The sequence below is a fragment of the Bufo bufo genome, chromosome 7 (genome assembly GCF_905171765.1).
Source record: "Bufo bufo chromosome 7, aBufBuf1.1, whole genome shotgun sequence".
NCBI classification, from domain to species: domain Eukaryota; kingdom Metazoa; phylum Chordata; class Amphibia; order Anura; family Bufonidae; genus Bufo; species Bufo bufo.
The window spans coordinates 25,985,392-26,011,115 of NC_053395.1; the positions used below are offsets into that span (position 1 = coordinate 25,985,392).

A 25,724-nucleotide genomic window follows, 5' to 3' on the forward strand; every position below is an offset into this window, starting at 1 on the left:
AATAGCGTTGTAGCTGCCAAACGTCAACAGAACAAGCTGCGAGAGCTGCAGTGACAAACGGCGACGAGATGTCCCGAGCTACCGGGCAGGACTCTGACACCGCGGACGAGGCCGTGAGGGGGACCTGCGACGACGCCTCTATCTGCAAGAGGTGGGGCCATAGCTGGGCCGGGACCCGGGGCTGACAGTAGTCACTGAGAACTTGTCTTAGGTCCGGTCCAGGGATGGACAAGGGTACTTAGGGCCCACCACTGTAACTGATTCTGGGGGCCCACCTTAGGGCTCCTGCCCGTACCGTTCACTTCAATGGGGCCGTTCTGCAAAATGATAGAACCGGTCCTATTACTGTGCACATTACAGACAAGGATAGCACTGTTCTATCAGAGGCTGTTCTGTTCCGCAATTATCAGAGGATGTTTTGCGGATCCGCAATTTGCAGACTGCAAAGCATCCAACGGTCGTGTTCATGAGCCCTTACAGTGATAACAGGGATATTAAAGGGGTTCTGCATTTTTTTTAAACTGATGATCTATCCTCTGGATAGATCATCAGCGTCTGACACCCAGGTCCCCCTGCAATCAGCTGTTTGAGAAGGCAACGGCGCTGGCAGCAGCGCCGCGGCCTTCTCGCTGTTTACCGCTGGCCCAGTGACGTCACGACTAGTATCAACTGGCCTGGGTGGGGCTAGGTCCTCAGTTTAAATAAAACGGTGTAAATTCTGCCACATGTATGTTTGTGCATTGTGCTGTGAGTGTCGGCCATCATACTTCATCTTTAAAGGGATTCTGTCACCTCTTTTTACCCTATAGAGATGCGGACATGCACGGCTAGATCGCCGCTAGCATGTCCGCAATATACCTGTCCCATATCTCTGTGTGGTTTTAGGAAACACACAATGCACACACCAAGATATTTATGCCTAACCCTATTAAGTATAGCACACTTCAAGGGTTTGTCTCACTTCAGCAATTGGCATTTATCATGTAGAGAAAGTTAATACAAAACACTTACTGATGTATTGTGATTGTCCATGTTGCCTCCTTTCCATCACATTATACACAGCACGTATCCGTGGTTATTACCACCGTGTAATCCAGCAGCGATGGCCGTGCTTACACACTATAGGTAAAGGTGTTGGCCTATGCGCACTTCCAGCCTTTCCCTATAGTGTGTAAGCACGGCCACCACTGCTGGATTACACGGTGATGATAACCACGGATACGAGCTGTCTATAATGTGATGGCAAGGAGGCAACATGGACAATCACAATACATTAGTAAGTGCCTTGTATTAACTGCATGATAAATGCCATTTACTGAAGTGAGACAAACCCTTTAACCCCTTTAAACATAAATGTCTGCCATGAAATTTACCAAATCGTAACCTCCTCAGATTGTACATAATCTACATTATAATTAAAAGGGTTCTCCTACCATAATGACCTATTGCCTATCTACAGGATCGGTGATAAATATCAGATTGCTGGGGTCTGACTGCTGGAACACCCACTGATCATGAAAAAAGGGGTCCTGAGACATTCAATTACATTACCGCCAATCTATGTACACAAGGGTCTTAAAGGGAACCTATCATCAACTTTCTGCTGCCCATACTAAAGGCAGAATAAATAGAGACAGGTGAGTTGATTTCAGCGGTCTGTCATTTTTAAGTGGTTGCTGAGAACCAACCTCACAATCATTGCACACTAGGTCTGGAAAAGAGTCACGGCCACCTGAGAAGAGTCAGGGTTACTCATAAATTCCTGCTGATGGCTGACAGTCTTCTACCTAGTCTTCTCCCTTTCCCTCTAGGAGAGAACTGCCAGTCATCAGCAGATGGGGAGAGAGCAGGAGATTATGGATAACCAGGACTCTTCTCAGGTAGATCTGACTCTTCTCAAGGCCTGAGCTGCAATCATTATGATGCCGGTTCTCGGCGACCACTAACTTTTAGCTCATGAGTGACACATCTCTGACATCAGCATTTCTGTCACTATTTTAGGCCTCTTTCACACTACCGTTTTTTTTTTCTGTTTTGAAGGGCATTTTTTTGCGTTCCGTATACGGAACCATTCATTTCTAGGGTTCCGCAAAAAAAATGGAATGTGTTTTGTATGCATTCCATTTCTGTTTTTACGTTCCGTTGAAAGATAGAACATGTCCTATATTTGACCGCAAATCACGTTCCGTGGCTCCATTCAAGTCAATGGGTCCGCAAAAAAAATGGAACACATACGGAAATGCATCCGTATGTCTTCCGTTTCCATTCCGTTTTTTTCTGAACCATCTATTGAAAATGTTATGCCCAGCCCAATTTTTTCTATGTAATTACTGTATACTGTATATGCCATACGGAAACACAACGGAAACAAAAAAACGGAACAACGGATCTGTGAAAAACGGACCGCAAAACACTAAAAAAATAGCCATACGGTAGTGTGAAAGAGGCCTTATGCTGCCCTCAGTGAGATCAGCATAAAGTTGATGACAGGTTCCCTTTAAGACCACGTTCCCTTGATCATGGGGGTCCCAGCAGTCAGACCCCCATCAATCAGACACTTATCACCTGTTGTGTCATAGCTGTTGGACTTTTTCACATTCCCTATCCTTAAAGGTTTTCTTTGGGTGTAAAAAATAAAAATAAAATTAAAAATCTGGCTCAAAATATGTCAAACTAATATAGAAATGCTCGCCTGTTGAAGGGCTGGTGTCCACTTTTCCAGTTATCCTCTATCCACAGGATTGGGGATAACTAAGTGATCCGTGGGGGTCTGAACGCTGGAGCCCCCACTGATCCCCCTTCTTGATTGAGTGGCAGGTCAAGCATATGCCCTGCCTCTCCATCCATTCTCTATGGGGTCGCTGGAGATGGTGGAGTACAGCGCTGGCTATTTCCAGTGGTCCCAAAGAGAATGAATGGAGCAGCAGGGCGTATGTGTGGCCTGTCACACCATCAAAAAAGGAGAACAAGACCTGTTCCTGGGATCAGCGGGGGTCACAGAATCGGGCCCCACTAATCATATAGTTATGCCCTATGGTGTGGAGAGGATAACTTGAAAACCTGGACAACCTCTTTAAGGCTCCATTCACACGTCCGTGGTGTGTTGCGGACCCGCAAATTGTAGATCCGCAACACACCCGCCCGGCACCCCTATAGAAATGCCTATTCTTGTCCGCAATCTGCGGACGAGAATAGGACATGTTCTATCTTTTGCGGACCTGAAGATCGGGGCCGCGCTCCGCAAATGCGGATGCTGACAGCACACTGTGTGCTGTCCGCATCCATTCCGTCCCCATAGAAAATGAATAGGTCCGCACCCGTTCCGCAAAATTGCGGAACGAATGCAGACCCATTTGCGGACGTGTGAATGGAGCCTAAATCCTCCACCACCAGTATCTCTTTACATGGCAGCAGTGATGCCTGTAAATACGGAATATCATCACTGCCGCCATGTAAACCGTACGTGTCAATACTGGAGAATGTGACATTTCGGGCATAAGTCCAACCCCCTTTGCAGGTCACAACCAAGCAAAGGCGCTAGAGGAGCAACGTGACACAGAGGCATTAGGGTCACCTGAGGCAGAGTAATAGTGGGGATCCTGGAGCAGGGGTAACTGGAGAAGAGGCAATATTAGGGGTGCATTTAGAGTGGGGGCATCTGGAGCTGGGGCATTTATGAGGGTGCACCTAAAGCAGAGACATTAGGGTCGCCTGAGGCAGGGTAATAATGGGGATCCTGGAGCAGAGGTATTAGGGGGGCAACTGGAGAATAGGCAGTATTAGGGGTGCATTTAGAGTGGAGGTATTGGGGGGCATATTGAGCTGTGGCACTAATGGGGGTATACCTAAAGCAGAGGCATTGGGGGGACCTAGGTCAGAGTGTCGTCGCCCCCCTCCCCACAAGTTTGATGGGAGCGGGGGTCTGGCATGTGCATCTCCTCTCCAGTAAAAGTCTATGGGACTGATTGGGATCAGTGCTATATAGCATTCAGCTATTTTTAGCAGTCCCATAGCAGTAACTGGAGAGGATGATGGGGGAGCCCCATTCTTCAGACAGGAGCAAGTCCCCGAGGTGGGACTGACACCGATCAGACGTTTATCTCATATCCTACTGATAGGTTGCCATAATTATCCAGAGGGGATAATCCCTTTAAAGGGGTTTTCTCGCCCAATTTCCTTGGGGGACACAGAAGACCTTGGGTATAGCTCATCTCCATAGGAGGCGTGACACTAAGTGAAGACTGTTAAGCCCCTCCTCCACAGCTATACCCTCAGCCTGGAGAGAGAGACTGCCAGTTTTTGCTTAGTGTCCAAGGAGGCAAGACACTCCCTGCTCTGCAGGGCTGGTTTCTCCTTGTTTCAATTTTAGATTTTTACTTTGTTTTATTTTCTTTTTGTTCCAGATCATCAGGGATAACAGAGACGCACTAGACCTCTCTGTTCTCCCGGGGTTGAGCTGCGCCAGTGCCGGTCACCCGCACTGCTGCCTCCCCCACAGAAGGCAAGGTGGACCAGGGCAGCCCAGCTCCCCTGCATCCCGCCAGCGCAAGGGTCGCCCGCACGCCAAGTCCCTCCCCCGACGTCCTGCCACTACGGTGCCAGTAGCTGAAGGGGCGACCCTGCTGGAACGGACCGAGGGTGAAGACGGCTGTGGTAAGAGAGGCTTCTCCAGCCCTACGTGTCCCCCCCCCCCCCCCCCCCCCCCCCCCTCGGTCTCCTGCGTGCCTGACCCTTACCTGGGCCTATGGACCCCCTTCTGTCCCTGCTAGACCTAGGCTGGCCCTGGGCTGCCGCAGGGCGACATCTGCTCCCTCTCTCCTGGCCTCCAGGACATTGGCACCCTTGTTCCTACAAGAGGAATGCCTAGGGAGCTGCGGAGGTCCGCACCTAGCTGCCCCTGACGGAGGGGTCATGCAGGCGTCCCACCCTCACAGACCCGGTCTCAGGGTCCCCCTCCCTCTTACCGGCCACTACTTCAGGGCCAGAGGGCCCGCGCCTTGCTGCCACTGACCCTCCCTGCTCTCACGGGCACCGGTCCAGGGGAAAGGTGGTTGTAGCTGCCGGCAGGGGTGAAATCATATGGAGCGCTGTTCTAGGCCAAGGGCCCGCTCCAGGGGTAAAATGGCTGCCGGGTGCAGGGTCCTGACTTCCGGACACCTGGGTGGGCACCGCGGCCTGCAAAGGAGCGCTTCAACAGCCCCGGCCGACCGTCGGAACCTTCCGGTCGGCCGGGCGCCGAAGTCTTGTGTTCCACTTCAAGACGATCCCGCTCTATCCGGGTCCCCGGCTCGCGGGGTGGGCACCCGCGGCCGGTATGTGCCGCTCCGTAGGCCCGGCTGGTACTTTAAGTACTTGCGGCCCCGGTCAGCCGGGCGCCGCTAAAAATTTAGACCCCGGCTCTTCCGGCCCGCGGGGTGGGCACCCGCGGCCGGTATGTGCCGCTCCGTAGGCCCGGCCGCGGGTGCCCACCCCGCGGGCCGGAAGAGCCGGGGCCTAAACTTTCACCGGATACGGTGCTGGCCATGTGCACGACCCCCTTCCTTAGGCGGAACGCTGCACTCTCTCTGGATTCGCTGCCTGCCATAGGCATGACTCCCTTCTGTGGACGGCATTCGGCACTCTCACTGGATTCACTGCCAGCCATGTGCATGACCACCTTCCATAGGCGATATGATGTACTCTCATTGGATTCACTACCGGCCTTGGGCATGCCTCCTTTCCGGGTGGCGGCATACATACACTCCCTCGGTCGGTGGTTGTTCTCTCGCCTGTACATTGTTGGCCATGTGCATGACCCCTATACATGCACTCTCTCTGGATCCACCGTCGGCCACATCATGACCACATTCTCACCGACTGCTCGCATTCTCCCTGAATGCGATGCTGGCCTTGTGCATGATTCCCCCCCCCCCTTCCTTTTCTGGGCGGCATACTACGCTCACCAGATACGTTGCTGGCCTTGAGCATGGCCTCTAACATGGGCGGAACGCTTGCGCTCCCCTTGGATACGGTGCTGGCCTTGTGCGTGACCACCCCTCATTCCATGGGTGGAATTTTGCACGCTCACAAGATTCAAGGCTGTCCTTGTATGTGCTGTACTGGACTTGCACATGTTCCCCTTCATTGGCGGAGTAGTTACACTCTCACGAAATTTCGGTGTTGGGTGAATTGTTGCACACTCACTTAATGCTAGGATAGCCCTATGCATGTACCCCTTTTCACTAGGTGGACCTCCTGCGTTTCCGCTGGATACTGTGTGGCCATGTGCATGGCGCCTTTCTGGGCGAAGTATGGTATGCCCTACTTCTCTGACGTAGGTACGGCCTTGGGCATCTCCCCCTTTTTGGGGCAGGCCTTTGCATTCTTGCCCACTGCAGTTTGCCAGGTACATTTCCTCCCTTTCGGGGCGGTCAGTTTGCGTTCCATCGCATTCCATACTAGTCTTGTGCATAACTCCTTTCAGTTTGCACTCCCGTAGATACTGTGGCACTCTGTGGCTGGCCCTCTTCGCGGTGTTATATTTTTGCAGTGAGCGGACGTTCTTGTGCGTTGTTTGGGCCGTGTATGCCTTCTCGTCCTGTAGGTAGGTTGGCCTTCTCACTTCTTACGGGGCTACTCGTACGTAGCCTCCTTCCTCCTGCGACATTCTTTTTCTCTTGGGATACGATGATTGCCGCAAGCCTTGCACTATTCTCTAAGGAGATCATTCTGGTGCAGTGTGGTATGATTCTTTCCCGATTGGCGCCCTCGGTGCTTCAGTCTGATCTGCTACCAGGTTTGGGCCGCTCTTCTTGGGAAGGTCACCCAACTTCTCTTGGGTGCTCGCTTATACAGGTCCGGGGGACCTCCACCTTGGGTTCTTCAGGGTATTCGCCTTCTGCGTGGCGGTGAACCGGGCGTCTCTGTGTAGCGGTGTTCTGCTTTTGAGCTGTCCTATGGCCTCTCTGTTGCCCACTCCCCCTTTTTGGTTGGAGGGTGTTATACCGGCCTCTGTCTCGCCTGCCTTTTCTCGCCGGCTCTGTTTGACTCCCACTCGGTACAGATCATTCCGATGTAGCGTCTGTTCCGGCCACGCTTTAGAGGCTGTTCCTTCACTGCCCTTACCTCTGGGGAGAGCATGTTTGTTCATTTGGATGGTTCTGGTGTTCCTTTTCAGTCTCCCTTGTCCACACTGGCTGTACTAGCTGTGTGCCTAGTTACCGGGTCTACCGCTTTCTGTCCTCCCGCTGGGTGCAGATTGCGTTTTTTTCATTCTAGGCAATGTTTCGGCTTTGGATTCACCTTCTCGGTAACTTGGGAGGACTACCATTTGGTCAGGATTGTCTTTGATCTCCCACACCGGAACTGTAGTCTGTCTTCCTGTGGTGGCTACATTGGCTTCGGCTTTAGCCTGTCTTGTCCTGGCGGTTGCTGGGGGGACCCTTCGGTTCCTGTCCGTTTGTCCTTCTGCTTCCCCACTCTGGGGGGATACGGGACAACCTTGCTCGGGGGCCGACGGGACCAGTTCTACCGACTGTTCTACCCGTGTTACTGGTCCGCGCCTGATCATTGGGTTTTCACCCGCTTGCCCAGGCGACTCTAGTGGGCTCGCTAGTGTTCGCTTCTAGCCGAGTTTTCGTCCAGGATCTGTGGTAGGACTTAGGGCTTTACCTGGGGTTCTGTGGGAAGCTGGGCGTTCCCCCACTCTGCCTTTCTCCATGGTTCTGTCTTTCTCCAGTCCGGCCTGGACCTGGGGCTGGGACTCTGTTGCTTGAAGTATCAAGTGCCATTCCTGTCCTTCCTCTTTCAGCGTTCCCCGTCCCTCTGGGCCTGTCAGGAACTTCTTCCATGGAGCGGCTCTTGGGTTCCTTTGTACTGCCCTCCGGTACCGTCCTGGGAACTACATACTGGGCTCTTGGCGCTCCAATTTTTCCTTGGAGCCGTTACAGAAGTTCTCTCTACTCCTTCTGTCCTGTACGGTTGAGTTTCTGTAGCCATCGTGTCTCTGACGGGTGCCTGAGTGGCGGCCCTTCTTGTTCCGAGCCTTCTGTCTTCCCCCAGGACAGGACTGTTCTCCATTCCGTCTCTTCCTTCCTTCTGAAGGTGGTATTTGTCCTTCATTTCATTGAGGCAGTCGTCCTCCCCTTCCCCCCCCCCCCCCCCCGGGAACGGACACTTCACCGATTTGGACGTTGTTTGGGCCTTGCAGTTTTTACTTGGAGATCTCCGACTCTTGTCGACGTTCGGTCTCTTATGTTTCCAGGAGGTCCGAGCAAAGGGTTGACGGCCTCCAGGGTGGCTTTCCTCCGCTTTCTCAGAGTGGCTCTTGTTGTGGTTGCCGCACCAAGGGCAGGGTTCTGCTTTTGGTGTCACCATTCATTTGGCCAGGGCCGTCGTTTTTTTCCTGGGCCGGAGGCTTTAGGCTTCGGCCATCCATTTGTGCAAGGCGGTCACTGGTCTTCCTTGCACACCTTACCGAGTTCTACAGGGTGCATACTCGGGCTTCGGCGTATGCTGCCTTGGGCCGCCTGGTCTGCAGGCGGCGGGTTTTTTTGATGCCTTCGGGTGCTTCGCCTTGGTGCTGTGGTCCCTCCCCCTTTGGACTGCTTTTGAACGTCCCAAGGTCTTCTGTGTCCCCCAAGGAAATTGGGCGAGAAAACGAGATTTTTGTATAACTTACCAGTAAAATCTCTTTCTCGCTCTTTCCTTGGGGGACACAGCACCCACCCATTCTTTGTTCTTCTCTGACTGTTTCCGAGTTTGTTTTACCCTTTGGATAGTTGGCTTGTTGGTTCCAATTTTTTGGACTTTGCCTTTTCTCACTACTTGGACACGCAACTGGCAGTCTCTCTCTCCAGGCTGAGGGTATAGCTGTGGAGGAGGGGCTTAACAGTCTTCACTTAGTGTCACGCCTCCTAGGGGGATGAGCTATACCCAAGGTCTTCTGTGTCCCCCAAGGAAAGAGCGAGAAAGAGATTTTACTGGTAAGTTATACAAAAATCTCGTTTTTCCATCTCAGACAATGGGGGCATATAGCTAGGATATTCCCCCCCCTGTCTGATAGGTGCAGGTCCCACCTCTTAGACCCGCACCTACACCGAGAACGGAGTCCTGGAAGTTGTGGAGGGCACACTGCGCATGCGCAGCCGCCCTCCATTTATTTCTATGGGGCCACCACCTTCTCTGCTCCGTTCCCAGTGTAGGTGCAGGTCCCGCACCTATCAGACAGTGGGGACATATCCTAGTGATATGCCCCCATTGTCTGAGATGGGAATGCCCCTTTAAGGGCGTGCACAACCGTGCCATCATTGTTTCTTATATTTTCAATGCATCTAATAAAGAGATTGGAGAATAATCTGCTACCGTTTTGTGTCTACAGCTCCTATGCGCGCCTGTGTCTCCATGGTCAGACTATGAACAAACCCTATGGACGGGGTTTATCATTGAAGGGAATCTGTTTTTCTTCAGTCTGTGTTGCTGTAATTTGGATCCGCTAATTGATAATATATTATTCTCAAATCGCAAAATCGTCCGGGGATCTCCCCTCGAAGAGGAGACTGGGTGGACTTTCCGTGATGGTTGATCCTCGTTTTTTTTCTTGTTTCAGGTTTGCGGTCAGTGTCGGTTACTGGAAGGATCCTTACATTCAGTATTTTGTGCGACAAGCCAAGGAGCGCAAAGCACCGGAGATAAACAGAGGCAAGTCAGGGCGCGGTCTTATGGATGTTGTCTTTGCGGCAGGTTTTTATTTTGCTGCGACCATACAGTGGCGGTAATTTGCTCTTGACCCGGTTTGCTTTCGTTATGGTGCAGTATAGTGACATCATGAGGATGAAATCTTTGAGCGTGTGTTTTGCGGTTAACGTCGCCGTGAAGCCTTATTCTCAAAGGTGTTGTGCAGTGCAAAGATATTGGTGACCTATCCTCAGGACAGGTCATCGTCACTATCAGATCTGCAGGGGAGTCTGACTCCCAGCATCCCCGCCGTTCATCTGTTGGAAGCCGTAGCGGCACTCGTGCTGCTTCCTCTTCAAAATTACCTGTGTGCCAGCTCCTTTGCAGCGGCTGCGCAGTGTAATCACAACCGCTGATACTGTTCACCTGGATTGGACAAGCAGAAGTAATTACACTGCGCCACCTGTACAAGCGAAACGATGCGCAGGTAATTTTGAAACGCAAGCAGTCCTCTTGAAACAGCTGATCGGCAGGGGTGCGGGGAGTCAGACTCCTGACAATCTGATATTGATGACCTTTCCTGACGATCGGCGGGGGTACTGGGAGTCAGTACAATCTTGCCACTAACGCCTAGGAATGGGGGTCATTCTGGGGGTTCAGTGCTTTAAATTTTTCTGTCCTTCCCCTTCAGAAACAGAAGGTATACCCGGTGGCTTTTTTCTTTGGGAGATATTAACTAAATTTGAGCCCCCCCCCTTAAAATTAACAAGGGAATTATCATGCCCTTATTTTAAATAGTCGATCAAAATTTGGGTCTTCTGGGGGTGGGCAGAGACTGAAGTGAAGGAATTTGAGGATAGCCTCAAAATGTGTTCGACTCATAGGTGTGCGGTAGAGGGGGGTGCTGAATATTATATCCTGGGACCAATAATCACAAATACTTTTTTTTTTTTGTTGCCAAAACTAAGAACTATGCCCCAAAATTTGTGCAGTTCTGCTGCATTTGTAGGGGTCCACTGTTGGCCTTTGGCATAGAAAGAGCTGGTTTTCTGGGCAATGAACTGAGCAGCGTCAATATATTTATTTGAGGATCTGAACAAAAAAAATAAATAAAATGACGGCTCCAAACCCTGTGGAGGAAGTGAAATCGGGCACTTGGGGGCTATAATTGTCCGCAGCTACCCATATCAGCTCAGGCAGAGCAGGACCTGCAACTCGACGGCGGAGGAAATCAGCGTCGCTCGACTCAGACGAAAGCACAAACTGTGCTTCACCTTCGCTGGCGGTGTCCATATCAGAGCATAGTATAGCATATCCCTCCTCAGCTGTGAAATGCCTGCCGGCCGTATTAACGTCGGACTGTGGGAAATAGTGTCAGGTAGTGGATTCAGCGTCGGGAGATGGAGGACTGGGTCTGTGATCCTGATCAGAAATCGCAGATCCCAGTGGGTGACAAGTGGGCTTGGGGGGGGGGCGAAGGGGGGCAGATCAGAGGTTTTATTCATACATTTTTTACAATTATCGTCACACAGAGCCTCTTCACGGGCTCTGCAGCAGCAATCAGAGCCGAGATGCTGGCAAATCACAGCGATCACCGGCATGATCCCGTGCCCGGCGAGTATGCAGTGCAGCTGTCAGAGACGGTTGCAATCGCTTCCCTGTCTCTGTGGCTGACGATGCGGTAACAGGTTGAAGCTAGGGCGTCACTGTACGTCCCAAATGCGCTAAATTGCATGCATTTCAGGCAGTTATTCCCAAATGTGTGAAGGGGTTAAAGATTAAAACAGGTGCTACACAGCACCTAGAAGATAATCTACCTAAACGAGGACAAATGGCACTTCAAGCACCAACTGGATATAAACCGTATGTTGTCATGTCTTTAGTAGTATAACGGTTAACCCCTCATAAAACCTCAACACATCAAGGGTTAAAACATGAAGAAGAAAAAACGTTAAACCCCATGACTGCCCCTCCTAACCTCTAGATAGGGTGCAGTTTTCCCGATGTGCCTTCAGGTGAGCTGTACTATACCGTGCTGTTGACTTGAAAGGCTCCATCGGTTCTCTAAGGCAGGCATGCTCAACCTGCGGCCCTCCAGCTGTTGTAAAACTACAACTCCCACAATGCCCTGCTGTAGGCTGCTAGCTGTAGGCTGTTCGGGCATGCTGGGAGTTGTAGTTTTACAACAGCTGGAGGGCCGCAGGTTGAGCATGCCTGCTCTAAGGGCTCATGCGCACGGCTGTAGTCTTTTTTTTATTGTCTGCAAATTGCAGATCTGCAAAACACGGATACCGGCCGTGTGCTTTCAGCATTTCGTGGAATGGTACGCCCTCCCCTCTGTAGAACAGTCCTATCCTTGTCCGCAAAACATGCGGTCCACATACCCGGTTACCGGCCGTGTGCATCCTGCTGTTTCCACGGACCCCATTGTCAAAATGCCATAGGACATGTATAATTTCCGGCTCTGCCGCAGGGATGCGTGCAGCACACAGGTGATATCCGCGTGCTGTCCGCAATTTTTTGCGGCCCCATAGAAATTAATGGGTCTGCGTGCGATCAGCAAAAAATGGGAAACGAAAGGCGGTCGCCACTATCCCATAAAACTGTACATTTCGAACTATCTAGTTTTAATGTGAAAAGAAATTGCATTGTTTTCACACAATAAAAAGCACGTATTGTTCAAAAAGCAAGTATTATTTGGTAAAAGAAGGTAAAAAAAAATACAAAAATCATTTTAATTAACTTCAAATAAAGAAGGTAAAACGTGCACGTGCAATAAACAAAGGGGATAAAACCATGTAGTTATTAAAGGGATTTTCTCATCTGAGACGATGGGGGCATATCGCCTGTCTGATAGGTGCGTGTCCCGCACCTATCTCCTAAATAGAGTCCCGAAAGTGGTGGAGGGCGCACTGCGCAGCTGCCCCCCATTCATTTTTATGGGGCCGCCGAAAATAGCAAGCGCTGGCTTGGCTATTTCCGTCGAGCCCATAGAAGTGAATGGGAGCTGTGGCCGGTGATTCGCAGTGCGCTCCCATTCACTTCTATGGGGAGAGCGCTTGGTGGTAGCCGGACCGGAGTCCTCCGGCCACCACTTTGGCCCGCTCCATTCTCTATATAAGTGTGGGACCCGCACCTATCAGACAATGGGGGGAATATTTTGTGTTAATCTTGCTCTCTCTCTTTTGATTTATCAGGTTACTATGCTCGAGTACAAGGAGTTAATCACCTGCTCAACGCCTTCCTTAAGAAGACAGAGTGCAAATGTCAGATAATCAGTCTGGGGGCCGGGCTGGACACCACGTTCTGGAGATTAAAGGTATTATATAAGAGACCAGAAGGCACATCTCCCAGCATGTTCAGAGTTTGCAGAAGTTGTCCATACACATTACATGTATGTCTGCTGAACCTGCTCATTTTGGCAGGGCCCCCCTACTAACTAACCTCCTGACCACCCCCTATGGGGAGTGTCAAGCTGTTGGATTCTAGCTGCCATATTCTTTCATTCTTTGGGATATAAGCAGCTGCTAGACGTGCCTGGAAGCAGCTTTTTCCCATACTCTGCTGAGCATACAGGTGTGGGGAGAGCGAGTTGTCAGCTGAACGAACATTTGGCCGACAACTCTTTAATGCCCCCCTCTATACACACATGGCATGTACGTGATCACTTGCTGCGTCTGCAGTGTAAGTTTATCGTATATGATGGGAAAGCTCCTGGTGCATTTGTTTAAAGGGTTTTCCAAGACTTTAATACTGACGACCTATCCTCTGAATAGCTCATCAGTATCTGATTAATGGGGGTCTGACACCTGAGACCCCCGTCGATCAGCTCTTTGAGAAGGCATCTGCGCTCCTGTGCAGGGCCGTACATATGATGGTTACTGTGCTTGGTGTCGCGCTCAGACCTATTCACTTCTATGGGGCTGAGCTGCGCCTAGGCCACATGACCGATGAATGTGTTGTCTCTTGTCTAGGAAAAAATGAGAGATGGATAGGTCATTAGTATTAAAATCTTGGAAAACCCCTTTAATTGAATCTATAGACCCCCAGTATACCAATGGAGGGTTAAGAGTGTTCCTTTGGTCTCCATTCGGTGGAATATGGCTGAGTTTAAACTTTTCTGCTGCATGAAGTTGTGCAGAAGACTTTGCTATTCCATGCAGTGGCATCCAGTTAAAAAACATACCGTACAGTATATGTTTTTATGACATGGGTCGCTACGAGTGACGAATGCTCAGTGGTGTCCATTTAACATATGCGGCAGGACCTTTCCCGGCACATGTGGTAAACGGATACCCTTACGGCTGATTCACACGCCGATAGTCAGTTTGAGAAACATGGTCCATGTGTGGGCCGCATCTCCCGGAATAACTGCACCATAGTATTTTATGATACCGCGTAACATGTCAGCACAGTACAATAGACCTGCAATCGGATAGGAACTGACTGTAGCAATAAACATTAGATGCAGTCAGTTCAGGTCATAAGAGCCACAATCGATCTGGGAGATGCGGACGACACATGGGCAAAGCACGTCATATGAATCAGCCCTTACTCTGGGAAATGTGGTCTTTACACTATAGAGTCCTCTAATGTGGGGAAGACTGTGGTACTATGTTATAGGAGCTCAGCTAAGCTGTTAGGGGGGTTTCTGGCAGCAAAGACAGTTGACTGTTTCCAATTATGACCTGCAGAATAAGGCCGCATACACACGGCCGTTGTGCAGCCGTTCAGTGCTTTGGGGACCGCAATTGCGGTCCCCAATGCACGGGCAACATCCATGCAGCGGGCCGGACCCATTCAACTTTAATAGGTCCGTGGTCTGTCCGCACCGCAAAAAAATATCACATGTCATATTTATTTGCAGTGCGGAACAACGGGAAGAAATACCACGGAAGCACTCTGTAGTGCTTCCGGTGTTCCGTTCTGTGACTCCGTTCCGCATCTCCAGAATTGCGAGCATATTCAAGTGAATGGGTCCACATCCGTAATGCGTGGTGCACGCGGCTGTGGATTGCCGACCCGCCGTTTGCGGGTCGCAATACGGCCACGGCCGCCCAATGGCCGTGTGCATGAGGCCTAATGCAATGTTTTTCCCAGTGGTCTCCAACCTAAGGCACTTCAGCTGTTGCAAAACTACAAGTGCCAGCATGCTGAGAGTTGTAGTTTTACAACTGCTGGGGAGCCACAGGTTGGAGACACCTTCTCTACATTATCTTTTCATTAATGAAGACATGAGGAACGGTTATCGGGCTCCTGATAATGGTACCTGTTCTATAAGTGACAGTATCAGGAACTTATCACAGCCACATATTTGAGATTACGATGGAATAAAGGTTACGGGGTTTATTAGCCAAGGTCTAATGATAATCTGTGACAATCGCATTGTAAAGGACAATTCTAATCATCACACTTTGTGACATCTGACAGCTGGAGATACCAGAATCATTGACCATGACACATCCAATGAACCCTTCCCTAACTCATTAGTATATATGGCGCTATACAGCTATACGTTTTCATCTGCATCGTGTGCATTATTAAAACAGATGCACAGATATAATAGGAAACTATTGGTACAACCCTGAAGCTAAAGTGAGCGGCTACCCATCACGAAATCAGAGAATTACTGTTTATGCAAATGCACAATACTGTTCACCACTGGAGGGCAGCAGACTTGCAGAGATTTTTACAGTACCTAGTCATCAAGGTGATCCAGGGTGAGCGTCCTCGCTATATGGATTGCCTGAGTGACAGAGATAGCAGAGTGCAATACCTGGCTGTCTCTGTCAGTCATATAGACCTTGAAAGGAGCGGCACCGCACATGCTCGACCACCGCTCCATTCAAACTCGCTCAAAATCAACAAGATTAAAAACTTGGACGTAAAGACCCCTTTAGACTGCTCGATAGAGCAGACGATTGTAGGGAAGGAAGCGTTCCTTCCCGGAAAGAGCCTGCTGGTCAGTGGAGGAGACCTTTACATGGAACGATCTCCTCTGCAGTATGGGGAGGAGTGATCGCTAATGCCATAACTTTTCGCCATACAGAATCATTGTTTGCCGGCAGCAGGGACTGTTTAGACGACACAATTTGCTTCTAGAAAATGATGATTCAGGTGACCGTACAAACGATCATATTACCCGATGAACGAGCATTTCACTCGTGGCACCTTTTACAGTGGCAGATCATTGCTAATGAGAATTTCTATAAACGCTTCTTATCAATTATCTGGTGAATGTTTGACAAGTGTAAAAGGGCCTTGAAGGGGTTATCCAATTTTCCCACAGCCCGTCACAGGTAATATACTTACCCCGCTCCTGGTCCACGCACCACCGCTGCTGCTTCTCCCTGTACACAGATGAAAACATCCGGTGTCGAGGGATGGGGGGCAGCCAATGGCAGACGGGGGCGAGCCTTCCTAGCGTCACCCGCGATGCTACGGAGGTTCGTCCCCGTCCCTGCCGACCATTGGCTGCTCCCCCCCAATACTGTATGTTTTCATCCGTGTACAGGGAGAAGCGGCAGTGTGGGGACCAGGAGCGGAGTAGGGTAAGTATATTACATGTGTGGGGCCCGGCACATGGGGAGCGGGGGGCTGTTTGAGAAATTTGATAACCCCTTTAAGGTGTAAATTACAGACCCTTTTTATAGCCCAGAGTCAAATAAATGGATATTGGAAGCTGTTCGCACTTGGCCTGTGCTGCCAGGAGGTCAATTGTATCGTTCAGAGTCCCTGGCGATTCCTGCAGCAGGTCCAATGTAGACCTTCAACATGTATATTCCTCTGTTCCACGCTGCACACAGAACCTCCTCCATGATCCACGCTTCATTTCCACAAATCGGCCACAATCTGATCACAAATAGGCAGAAAGAATAGTGCTGACGTGTGACCTGCTTTTACCATTACAGCTTATTTTACAGTTTACAGCATTTTATTTTTTCATTTTTGTAGGATGAAACTATGCTCCCGCAGAAGTATTTCGAAATTGATTTCCCCTCAATAGTTGCCAGAAAACTATATAACATAAAGTAAGTCAGTCTGTGTGTGTGTCTAGTCCTGGTTTAGGCTAAATGCACACTATCAGGATTGTGTGCGGATTTTCTGCGCGGATTTGCTTGCGGAAAATCCGCACTGTAGGTCATGTATATTTTATTCTATGAGAATTTGAAATTCTCAGTGCACACGATGCAGATTTTTTCCGCGGTGCGGATTTTTAAATCCGCAGCATGTCAATTTATTTTATTTTTCAGATTTTCTTCATTCACTTAGTAAAATTCGCATGCGGAAAATCCGCACCAAATCCGCATGCAAATCTGCACAAATTGATGCGGATTGACCGCACAGATTTGCCTGCGAACACCTGCGGATTTCAGTACGGATGCTCCGCACATGAATCCTGAACATGGGCATGTATCCTTATTGTTCTGGATAATCTCTGCTTGACAATTTGGAAAGAAGATACCCTAATGCAGCATTACATACTTGTGCTATGATTTGCTCTCTGTTAAAGGATAACTATAGTATTATCATTATTTTTCTAAGTATTGGATTGTGGTGATTAATATCTCCTTGGTGGCCCTATTTCAACTTTTCACTGTGTATTCAATTACCCCTTAATTCCCCATTTTTGTTCTCTGTACTGCCTACTTTTACCTGTCCTTAAAATAGGGTTGCTAGGTATGGTCCGTCTATCTGTTGAAGGACGGAGCACGCAGCATCGTGCAGGGTCACATTACTGACAGCCAGGGACTGTAAGTAAATGATTAAAGCCAGGTCCTCCCCAGCAGCTGATAACAGTGCCTGGGCTGTGTGCACTTCTCCCTGTCCCTGCGCTTGGCAGACGCTCCCTCACTCAGCAGAGCTGGAGAATGCAGAGTTGGAGCAGCGCAGACCAGGGAAGGGAGATCTGCCGTCTGCTCAGTGTATAAATGAAAGCAACATGTGGTAAGAGGACCCCTCTGTGCTGCAGGAGATTAACCCTTTAGGGGTTACTGACACTTTTGGGGGCTATTGTTACTGGCTAGTGAGGGCAGGCGGGATTAGCCTCACAGTGAGGGCAGTGGCGGCCATCTTAACTGAATAGTGAAATTACATTTTTATGCAGACTGGTTGCTAAGGGCTGAATCTTATTAAATATGGGGAAAGTCAGTCTAATAGTAACCGATTCTGGAATATCATGTTATTAATAACTACATATATGAAAATTGAAATTAGGGTCTTAATGTGACAGTTATCCTTTACATAACCACAGCATTTTCTGGCACAGCTTGGTCATATTTTACCACAGTCTACCAGTACTAATGCCGCAGAACGTAATTTACAGTCTATGGCCTCTTTCACACGGGTGAGTTTTCCGCGCGGGTGCAATGCGTGAGGTGAACTCATTGCACCCGCACTGAATCCGGACCCATTCACTTCAATGGAGCTGTTCAGATGAGCGGTGATTTTCGCGCATCACTTTTGCATTGCGTGAAAATCGCAGCATGTTCTATATTCTGTGTTTTTTCACGCAACGCAGGCCCCATAGAAGTGAATGGGGATGCCTGAAAATTGCAAGCAAGTGCGGATGCAATGCGATTTTCACTCATGGTTGCTAAGGAGACGAGGGATGAGTTACCCAGGACCCCATTTACTTTATTATTTTCCTTTATAACACGGTTATAATGGAAAATAATAGCATTTTTTTATTCAGAATGCCAAGTAAAAAGGTCCATTGTGGGGTTGAAAAAAAATAAATATGTAACTCGCTTCATCAACTTGATCGCGCAGCCGGGCTTTTATTTTTAACCCCACAATGGACCTTTTACTTAGCATTCTGAATTAAAGAATGCTGTTATTTTCCATTATAACCATGTTATAATGGAAAATAATTTAATGTACAGAACACCAAACCCGAACTTCAGTGAAGAAGTCCGGGTTCGGGTCTGGGTACCACAGTCAGTTTTTTTTTATCATGCGCGTGCAAAACGCATTGTACCCACGTGGTAAAAACTGAACACCGGAACGCAATCGCAGTCAAAACTGACTGCAATTGCGTACCTACTCGCACGATTTTCCCTGATCGCAGACGCAACGCATCCGGAGACGCTTGTCTGCAAGGGGCCTATATCTGAGTTGTAAAACTGGAGAATTGCTTGTTTTCTTAAGTACAAAAATTTATTTCTCATATAATTTTTTATTTTTTATATTTAGATCAAAACCTCCACTGTCCAAGCCAATAACGGAGGCACATTCAGGAGAGTCACTGCTTCTAGGTGAGTCTTGTCATGAAGAGGTTTGTGTATTGTCTATCATCTTGTGGTATGTAGAGAGAATAGTGATGACCGACGTCACTGCTCCTCCACTAAATATTGGGGCTGTCACCGCAGCTGGTACGGAGCTGCCATGCTGTATATGTGGCTGCAAATGGCGTCCATGTATGGCATTGAAGTCCGTATGTTTTGGCACACATTTGTCGCCTGCCTACTAGAGAGCTTCCTTCCCAAGTGGACATCATACAGTAAGTACGTGTCTGATTCACACAAGGTTAGTACACAAACATAGAAGAGGATTCTTCACGGTAAGAGCAGTGAGACTATGGAGCTCTCTGCCTGAGGAGGTGGTGATGGTGAGTACAATAAAGGAATACAAGAGGGGCCTGGATGTATTTCTGGAGTGTAATAATATTACAGGCTATAGCTACTAGAGAGGGGTCGTTGATCCAGGGAGTTATTTTGATTGCCAATTGGAGTCGGGAAGGAATTTTTTTGCCCTAAAGTGAGAAAAACCGGCTTCTACTTCACAGGGTTTTTTTGCCTGCCTCTGGATCAACTTGCAGGAACTGGATCGACGAAGGGCTTTTTTCAGGCTTATAAACTATGACAAGTATCATTAGCCAGGTTACACTCATAGGTAAGTGTGTTGTCAAGAAAAGGTTTGTGGGTCATCTCCCTTGTGCTAGGTTAAGAGTGTAACAGACAGTGAGTGTGCACCCACTGTGCCAACTAACTGGTTTGGCTTTTGTCTAAACCAAATGCTGTTGTCTTGGCACTGCCCTGGTATTCACCCTTTAACCCCTATACAGAAATCTGGACTTCGCTGCAGGGAATTAGCCAGGTCGCTACCTCCTGGAGTAGTCCCGGTGTAGTTGGTGGCTCAGACACAGGCAAGGTTTGTACATGGCTGACAGACAGAACAGGCACACCTTCACTAGGGCTAGCAAACACTAGAATACCAAAAGCTCAGGCAAGGAGTTGGAACAACCAGCCCAGCTAAATAGGAAGATTGATCAACCCCTCAGTCAGTAGCTGGACAGAGAGTAGGAGGGAAGGATTAACTCTAGCAGCATTGAAGAGTTCAGAGCGCAGAGAGAGAGGAGTGACGCTGGCACCCGCCTGGGATACCGGTGGACACGGGCCACTACCGTAACAGAGAAAGGAGTGATGACAAAAAATGACTGCTCCTCCACTCCCAAGTATTAGAATGGGTGTCCTATTTCGTTTTGGTCTCTCAGGATCCAGGGAAAACCAGAGACCAGAAAACCAAGAGCAAACACAGCAAAGCTAAAAGATGTGGCTGCAGATTTTCGGACCTGCACCACTCACGATCAAGAGTGAAAATAGAGGATAAATTGTGTAGCTCACCGTGTGCGTGCTCACTCCCCAGATAAATTAGGGGGGCTATCTGGGTTGCACCGCCATCCCGTGCGTCGGCCACTTGCAGGATCAGGTGCTGTACATTGGCTGCGTGATCCTAGCCTGGAGTTAGCACCCGCAGTGCATGCTCACGTCTGAATCTCTAGCCACAGCACTAGCGAGAGATTCAGACTTGCAGGTTCTACTCCAGACTAGGATCACATGTCCAATCCGGTTAAAAACAGATGTTCTGATTGCCTTCTGTTTGGGTCAAACAGGATAGGAGGTAGCAACCAGAACATATGTTTTTAACATGAGTGAGCGGGACGTGACGTGTTCACACCAGGCTTTTTTAACTTTACATTTTTGTAACACAAAATATGACTAAGGATGATTGCGTTCCTCTGAAATGCGTAGGTTACAACATTACTATATTTTGGATGCTTTAGATGGATAACTAAAGAATTGTATTTTCAATACTCTGAGTGCCGGAGATTATACTTTTTTTCAAGAGACAGTGGGCAACTGTAAGGTGTTAAAGTTCTCAGAGAACATAGATGCTATATTGATAATATAACTAGCATGCCAAATAAGAAAGTCACAGTAACGCCTTCATGGTTCCTTAAATCTTACACTTATTATCGGCTTGCAGGGTATGCCTTTGATATTCCACCTTTGTGGGCGCACACGGTTAGATGTCCAATCAGATACTAGTCATTGCTGATTATTATTAGTGGTGCATCGAAAATCAGTAAGATAAGGTGCAGGACAGAGCTCAGCGGGTGCTTTTGTATCCGGGAATCTCACAGGGTACACGTGGGAAGGTAACTTGTGCTCTATGCTTCTCACCATAGCAGCAGCGGCCAGTATACTTAGACCTCCTGTATTGTACTCCCAGGACCTTTGGGCATAAATGATTCTCCCTTTTCTGTCTGGTATTTTTTGGACTATAAGGGCTGTTTCACACGAGCGGATGCCGTGCGTGTAATCCGCAGCGTAAATGACAGCCAAGCCCCACACTGGACAGCAGAGACACGGAGCACTAACATGATTGATAATGCTCCGTGCCTCTCTGTGATCTTTTTGCTACAAAATCACAGTGAGATAAAGTGGTCACCGTGATTTTGTAGCAAAAAGATCACAGAGAGGCACGGAGCATTATCAATCATGTTAGTGCTCCATGTCTCTGCTGTCCAGTGTGGGGCTTGGCTGTCATTCACGCTGCGGATTACACGCATGGCAACCGCTCGTGTGAAACAGCCCTAAGGCCTCTTTCACACGGGCGTTGCGGGAAAATGTGCGGGTTCGTTGCGGGAACACCCGCGATTTTTCCGCGCGAGTGCAAAACATTGTAATGCGTTTTGCACTCGCGTGAGAAAAATCACGCATGTTTGGTACCCAAACCCGAACTTCTTCACAGAAGTTCGGGCTTGGGATCGGTGTTCTGTAGATTGTATTATTTTCCCTTATAACATGGTTATAAGGGAAAATAATAGCATTCTGAATACAGAATGCATAGTAGGTGATCAATTGAGGGTTAAAAAAAAATAAAAACATTAACTCACCTTCTCCTCTTGTTCTCGTAGCTCCCGGTCTCTTCTTTACTTCTCAAAAGATGAACTATCGGCTAGGACCTGTGGTGACGTCAGATCACATGCTCCAATCACATGGTCCATCACCGTGGTGATGGACCATGTGATTGGAGCATGTGATCTGACGTCACCAAAGGTCCTTTAGCCGATAGTTCATCTTTTGAGAAGTAAAGAAGAGACCGGGAGCTACGAGAACAAGAGGAGAAGGTGAGTTAATTTTTTTTTTTTTTTTTTTAACCCTCAATTGATCACCTACTATGCATTCTGTATTCAGAATGCTATTATTTTCCCTTATAACCATGTTATAAGGGAAAATAATACAGTTTATAGACTGTCACCTAGCAACCATGCGTGAAAATCGCACCGCATCCGCACTTGCTTGCGGATGCTTGCGATTTTCACGCAACCCCATTCACTTCTATGGGGCCTGCGTTGCGTGAAAAACGCAGAATATAGAGCATGCTGCGATTTTCACGCAACGCACAAGTGATGCGTGAAAATCACCGCTCATGTGAACAGCCCCATGGAAATGAATGGGTCAGGATACAGTGCGGGTGCAATGCGTTCACCTCGCGCATCGCATCCGCGCGGAATACTCGCCTGTGTGAAAGGGGCCTAAGACTTAAATTTGTTAGCAGGAAAAAAATCTTGATTAAAAGGGTTTTCCAAGACTTTACAGCTGATGATAGGTCATCAGTATCTGATCAGTTGAGGTCCGACACCCAAGACCCCTGCCGATCAGCTGTTTGATAAGGCACTGGTTGCATGTAGTAGCCCAACAGCTTTCTCTCAGCTCACCAAGCACAGCGCCGTACATTGGCTTGGTATCTCGCTCAGCCCCATTCACTTCCCTGGGGTTGAGCTGTGCCTTGGCCACGTGACTGATGAACATGATATCACATGGCCTACTGCGAGCATTCCCATTCCCGACAGAAAACCACTGCAAGCAGCATTTTTGAGTGCGTCATGGGATGCGGAGCAAGACGGATCCGGCATGAACCACAATGCAAGTCAATAGTGCCTGATCCGTTTTCTTGGACACTGAAAGCTGATCTGGCGCCCATTGACTTACAATGGTTTTATTGCCGGATCCGTTATGGCTATTTTACAGATAATATAACCGGATACGTTCTAAACGGATTTAGCCGGTTGTATTATCATAACTGAAGCGTTTTTGCTGATGACAGATCCAGCAAAAATGCAGATGTGTCACGGAACCATGAACCAGACGTACAACAAGAGAAAAATGAAAATAAGAAGGCTTTATTGAAAATAAAGCTGTAAAGCAAAAGTCCAAACGGATGGTGAAACCGAGCAGAGTCTTTGCGAAGCCAGAGGTCAGGAACCAGAAGGGTAGTCAGACGAAGCCAGGATCAGGAACCAGCAGGGTAGTCAGACGAAGCCAGGATCAGGAACCAGCAGGGTAGTCAGACGAAGCCAGGATCAGGAACCAGCAGGGTAGTCAGACGAAGCCAGGATCAGGAACCAGAAGCAGCAGCAGCAGTCTTAGAAGCATGTGAACACAAGGGGACCAAGCAAGGAACTGAAGCCACAGACCTCCTATATATATGAGCTAGGCATCCAGCTCCTCCCAGGGGAAGGAGGAGCCGCAGGGTGGAAGGCTACAAGAAACCCAGGACCCAAGATGGCCGCCAGCACATGTCAAACGAAGGAGAGCAGCAAGCAGGTAAGACCATGACAGTACCTCCCCCTCAAGGGCCCCTCCTCCGCGGAGCACAAAACGGTTTCTGAGGGAAGCGTGCGTGGAAGGCTCGGAGCAAGGCAGGAGCATGGACATCTGCGGAGGGAACCCAGGAACGCTCCTCTGGACCATAACCACGCCAATGGACCAAAAACTGCAACCGACCGCGGACCAGGCGTGAGTCCAGGATATTGCTCACCTCATATTCCTCACGATTGCCCACTTGGACCGGACGAGGCCGAGGAACCGAGGAAGTGAAACGATTACACACCAGTGGCTTCAACAGGGAGACATGAAACACGTTGGAGATCCGCATGCCAGGAGGAAGCGCAAGGGCATAGGCTACCGGGTTTACCCTGCGAAGCACTCGGAAGGGACCAACAAAGCGAGGCGCCAGCTTGGGAGTGGGCACTCGAAGGTTGAGGTTGCGGGTGGACAACCATACACGGTCTCCGACCTGGTAGGAAGGAGCAGGCGCTCGTCTGCGATCAGCCTGGAATCTCTGGCGCTGCGCAGAGACCTCAAGGGACTTCTGGATCTGTACCCAAGAAGCACGTAGGACGGAAAGGTGATCCTCCACAGCCGGAATATCCTGGCGAGAGAATACCTCCGGTAACACGGCAGGTTGGAACCCATAATTGGCCATGAAGGGAGACGTCCCAGAGGAAGAGTTCACCGCCGTGTTCCTGGCAAACTCAGCCCAAGGCAGGAGGTCAACCCAATTGTCTTGGTGATCGGAGACATAGCAACGAAGGAATTGCTCCAAGGCCTGATTGGATCGTTCTGCGGCCCCATTGGACTGAGGGTGGTAGGCCGAGGAGAAGGAGAGATGAATCCCCAACTGGGAGCAAAAGGCGCGCCAGAACCTGGACACAAACTGACTCCCCCGATCCGACACAATCTCCTTAGGCAAACCGTGCAACCGGAAGACCTCCCTGGCAAAAATCGTGGCCAACTCTTGTGCAGAGGGTAACTTCTTGAGAGGAACACAGTGGCACATTTTGGAAAACCGATCCACAATCATGAGAATGACCGTATGGCCTCGGGATGCAGGGAGGTCCACAATGAAATCCATCCCCAGGTGTGACCATGGGCGCTCCCCGGTGGCTATGGGTTGCAGAAGGCCCAACGGAAGGTGCCGAGGGGACTTACTCTGGGCACAAACGGAGCATGCCGCTACATATGCGGCGATGTCGGAACGTAGGGAAGGCCACCAGAACAGACGTGAAACAGCCCAGGACAGCTGATTCTTTCCAGGATGCCCCGCGGTCTTGGAGTTATGGTAGGTTCGCAACAACCGAGTGCGCAACTCCTCAGGCACAAAACATCTGCCGTTGGGTCTCCCAGAGGGAGCACCAGATTGAGCCGCCAAAATCTGCTCACCCAGGGGAGAGGTCAGGCTGGTGCGAATGGCGGCCAGGATCTGATTCGGAGGTATGACCGAAGTCGGAATCGACTCCTCCCTGGACAGCTCGGAGTACTGCCGTGATAAGGCATCCGCCCTGATGTTCTTGGAACCGGGTAGGTAGGAGACCACGTAATTAAAACGTGACAAGAACAGAGCCCATCTGGCCTGACGTGGTGTCAATCTCTTGGCCTCAGAAAGGTAGGTCAGATTCTTGTGGTCCGTCAGGATGAGAACCGGAACCACCGAACCCTCGAGCAAGTGCCTCCATTCTTTAAGGGCCTGCACGATGGCCAATAACTCCCTGTCACCAATCTGATAGTTGCACTCCGCGGAAGACAGTTTCCGGGAGTAAAACCCACAAGGAAGCAGAGGACCCTCTGGTGTTCTACGCTGAGACAGAAGGGCGCCTACTCCCGTCTCAGACGCGTCCACCTCGAGGACAAAGGGCAACCCAGGGTTGGGATGCGACAGAATCGGAGCCGACACAAAGGCGGACTTTAGGGCCTCAAAAGCTCGGATGGCCTCGAGCGGCCAGACCTGGGAATTACTGCCCTTCCTGGTCAGATCCGTGAGAGGCTTGGCCAGCATGGAAAAGTCCCTGATGAACTTCCGATAATAATTGGCGAAGCCCAAAAAGCGCTGCAGGGAACGAAGACCACTGGGCTGGGGCCACTGTAAGACAGCCGAAACCTTCTCAGGATCCATGGAGAACCCCTCAGCGGAAATGATGTAACCTAAGAAGGTTACCTGGG

General features: G+C 49.5%; 1 protein-coding gene across 1 annotated transcript in view; it reads left to right on the forward strand.

Moving 5' to 3' along the window:
* LCMT1 (leucine carboxyl methyltransferase 1) overlaps positions 1-25,724 on the forward strand; it is a 51,722-nt gene continuing 25,998 nt past the window's right edge. Inside the window, exons 1-5 of the mRNA XM_040440108.1 lie at positions 1-151; positions 9,587-9,678; positions 12,852-12,973; positions 16,609-16,685; positions 18,850-18,911. Of these exons, the coding sequence (XP_040296042.1) occupies positions 69-151; positions 9,587-9,678; positions 12,852-12,973; positions 16,609-16,685; positions 18,850-18,911 (436 nt within the window). The 5' untranslated portion in view covers positions 1-68. The remainder of the gene's footprint in view (positions 152-9,586; positions 9,679-12,851; positions 12,974-16,608; positions 16,686-18,849; positions 18,912-25,724) is intronic.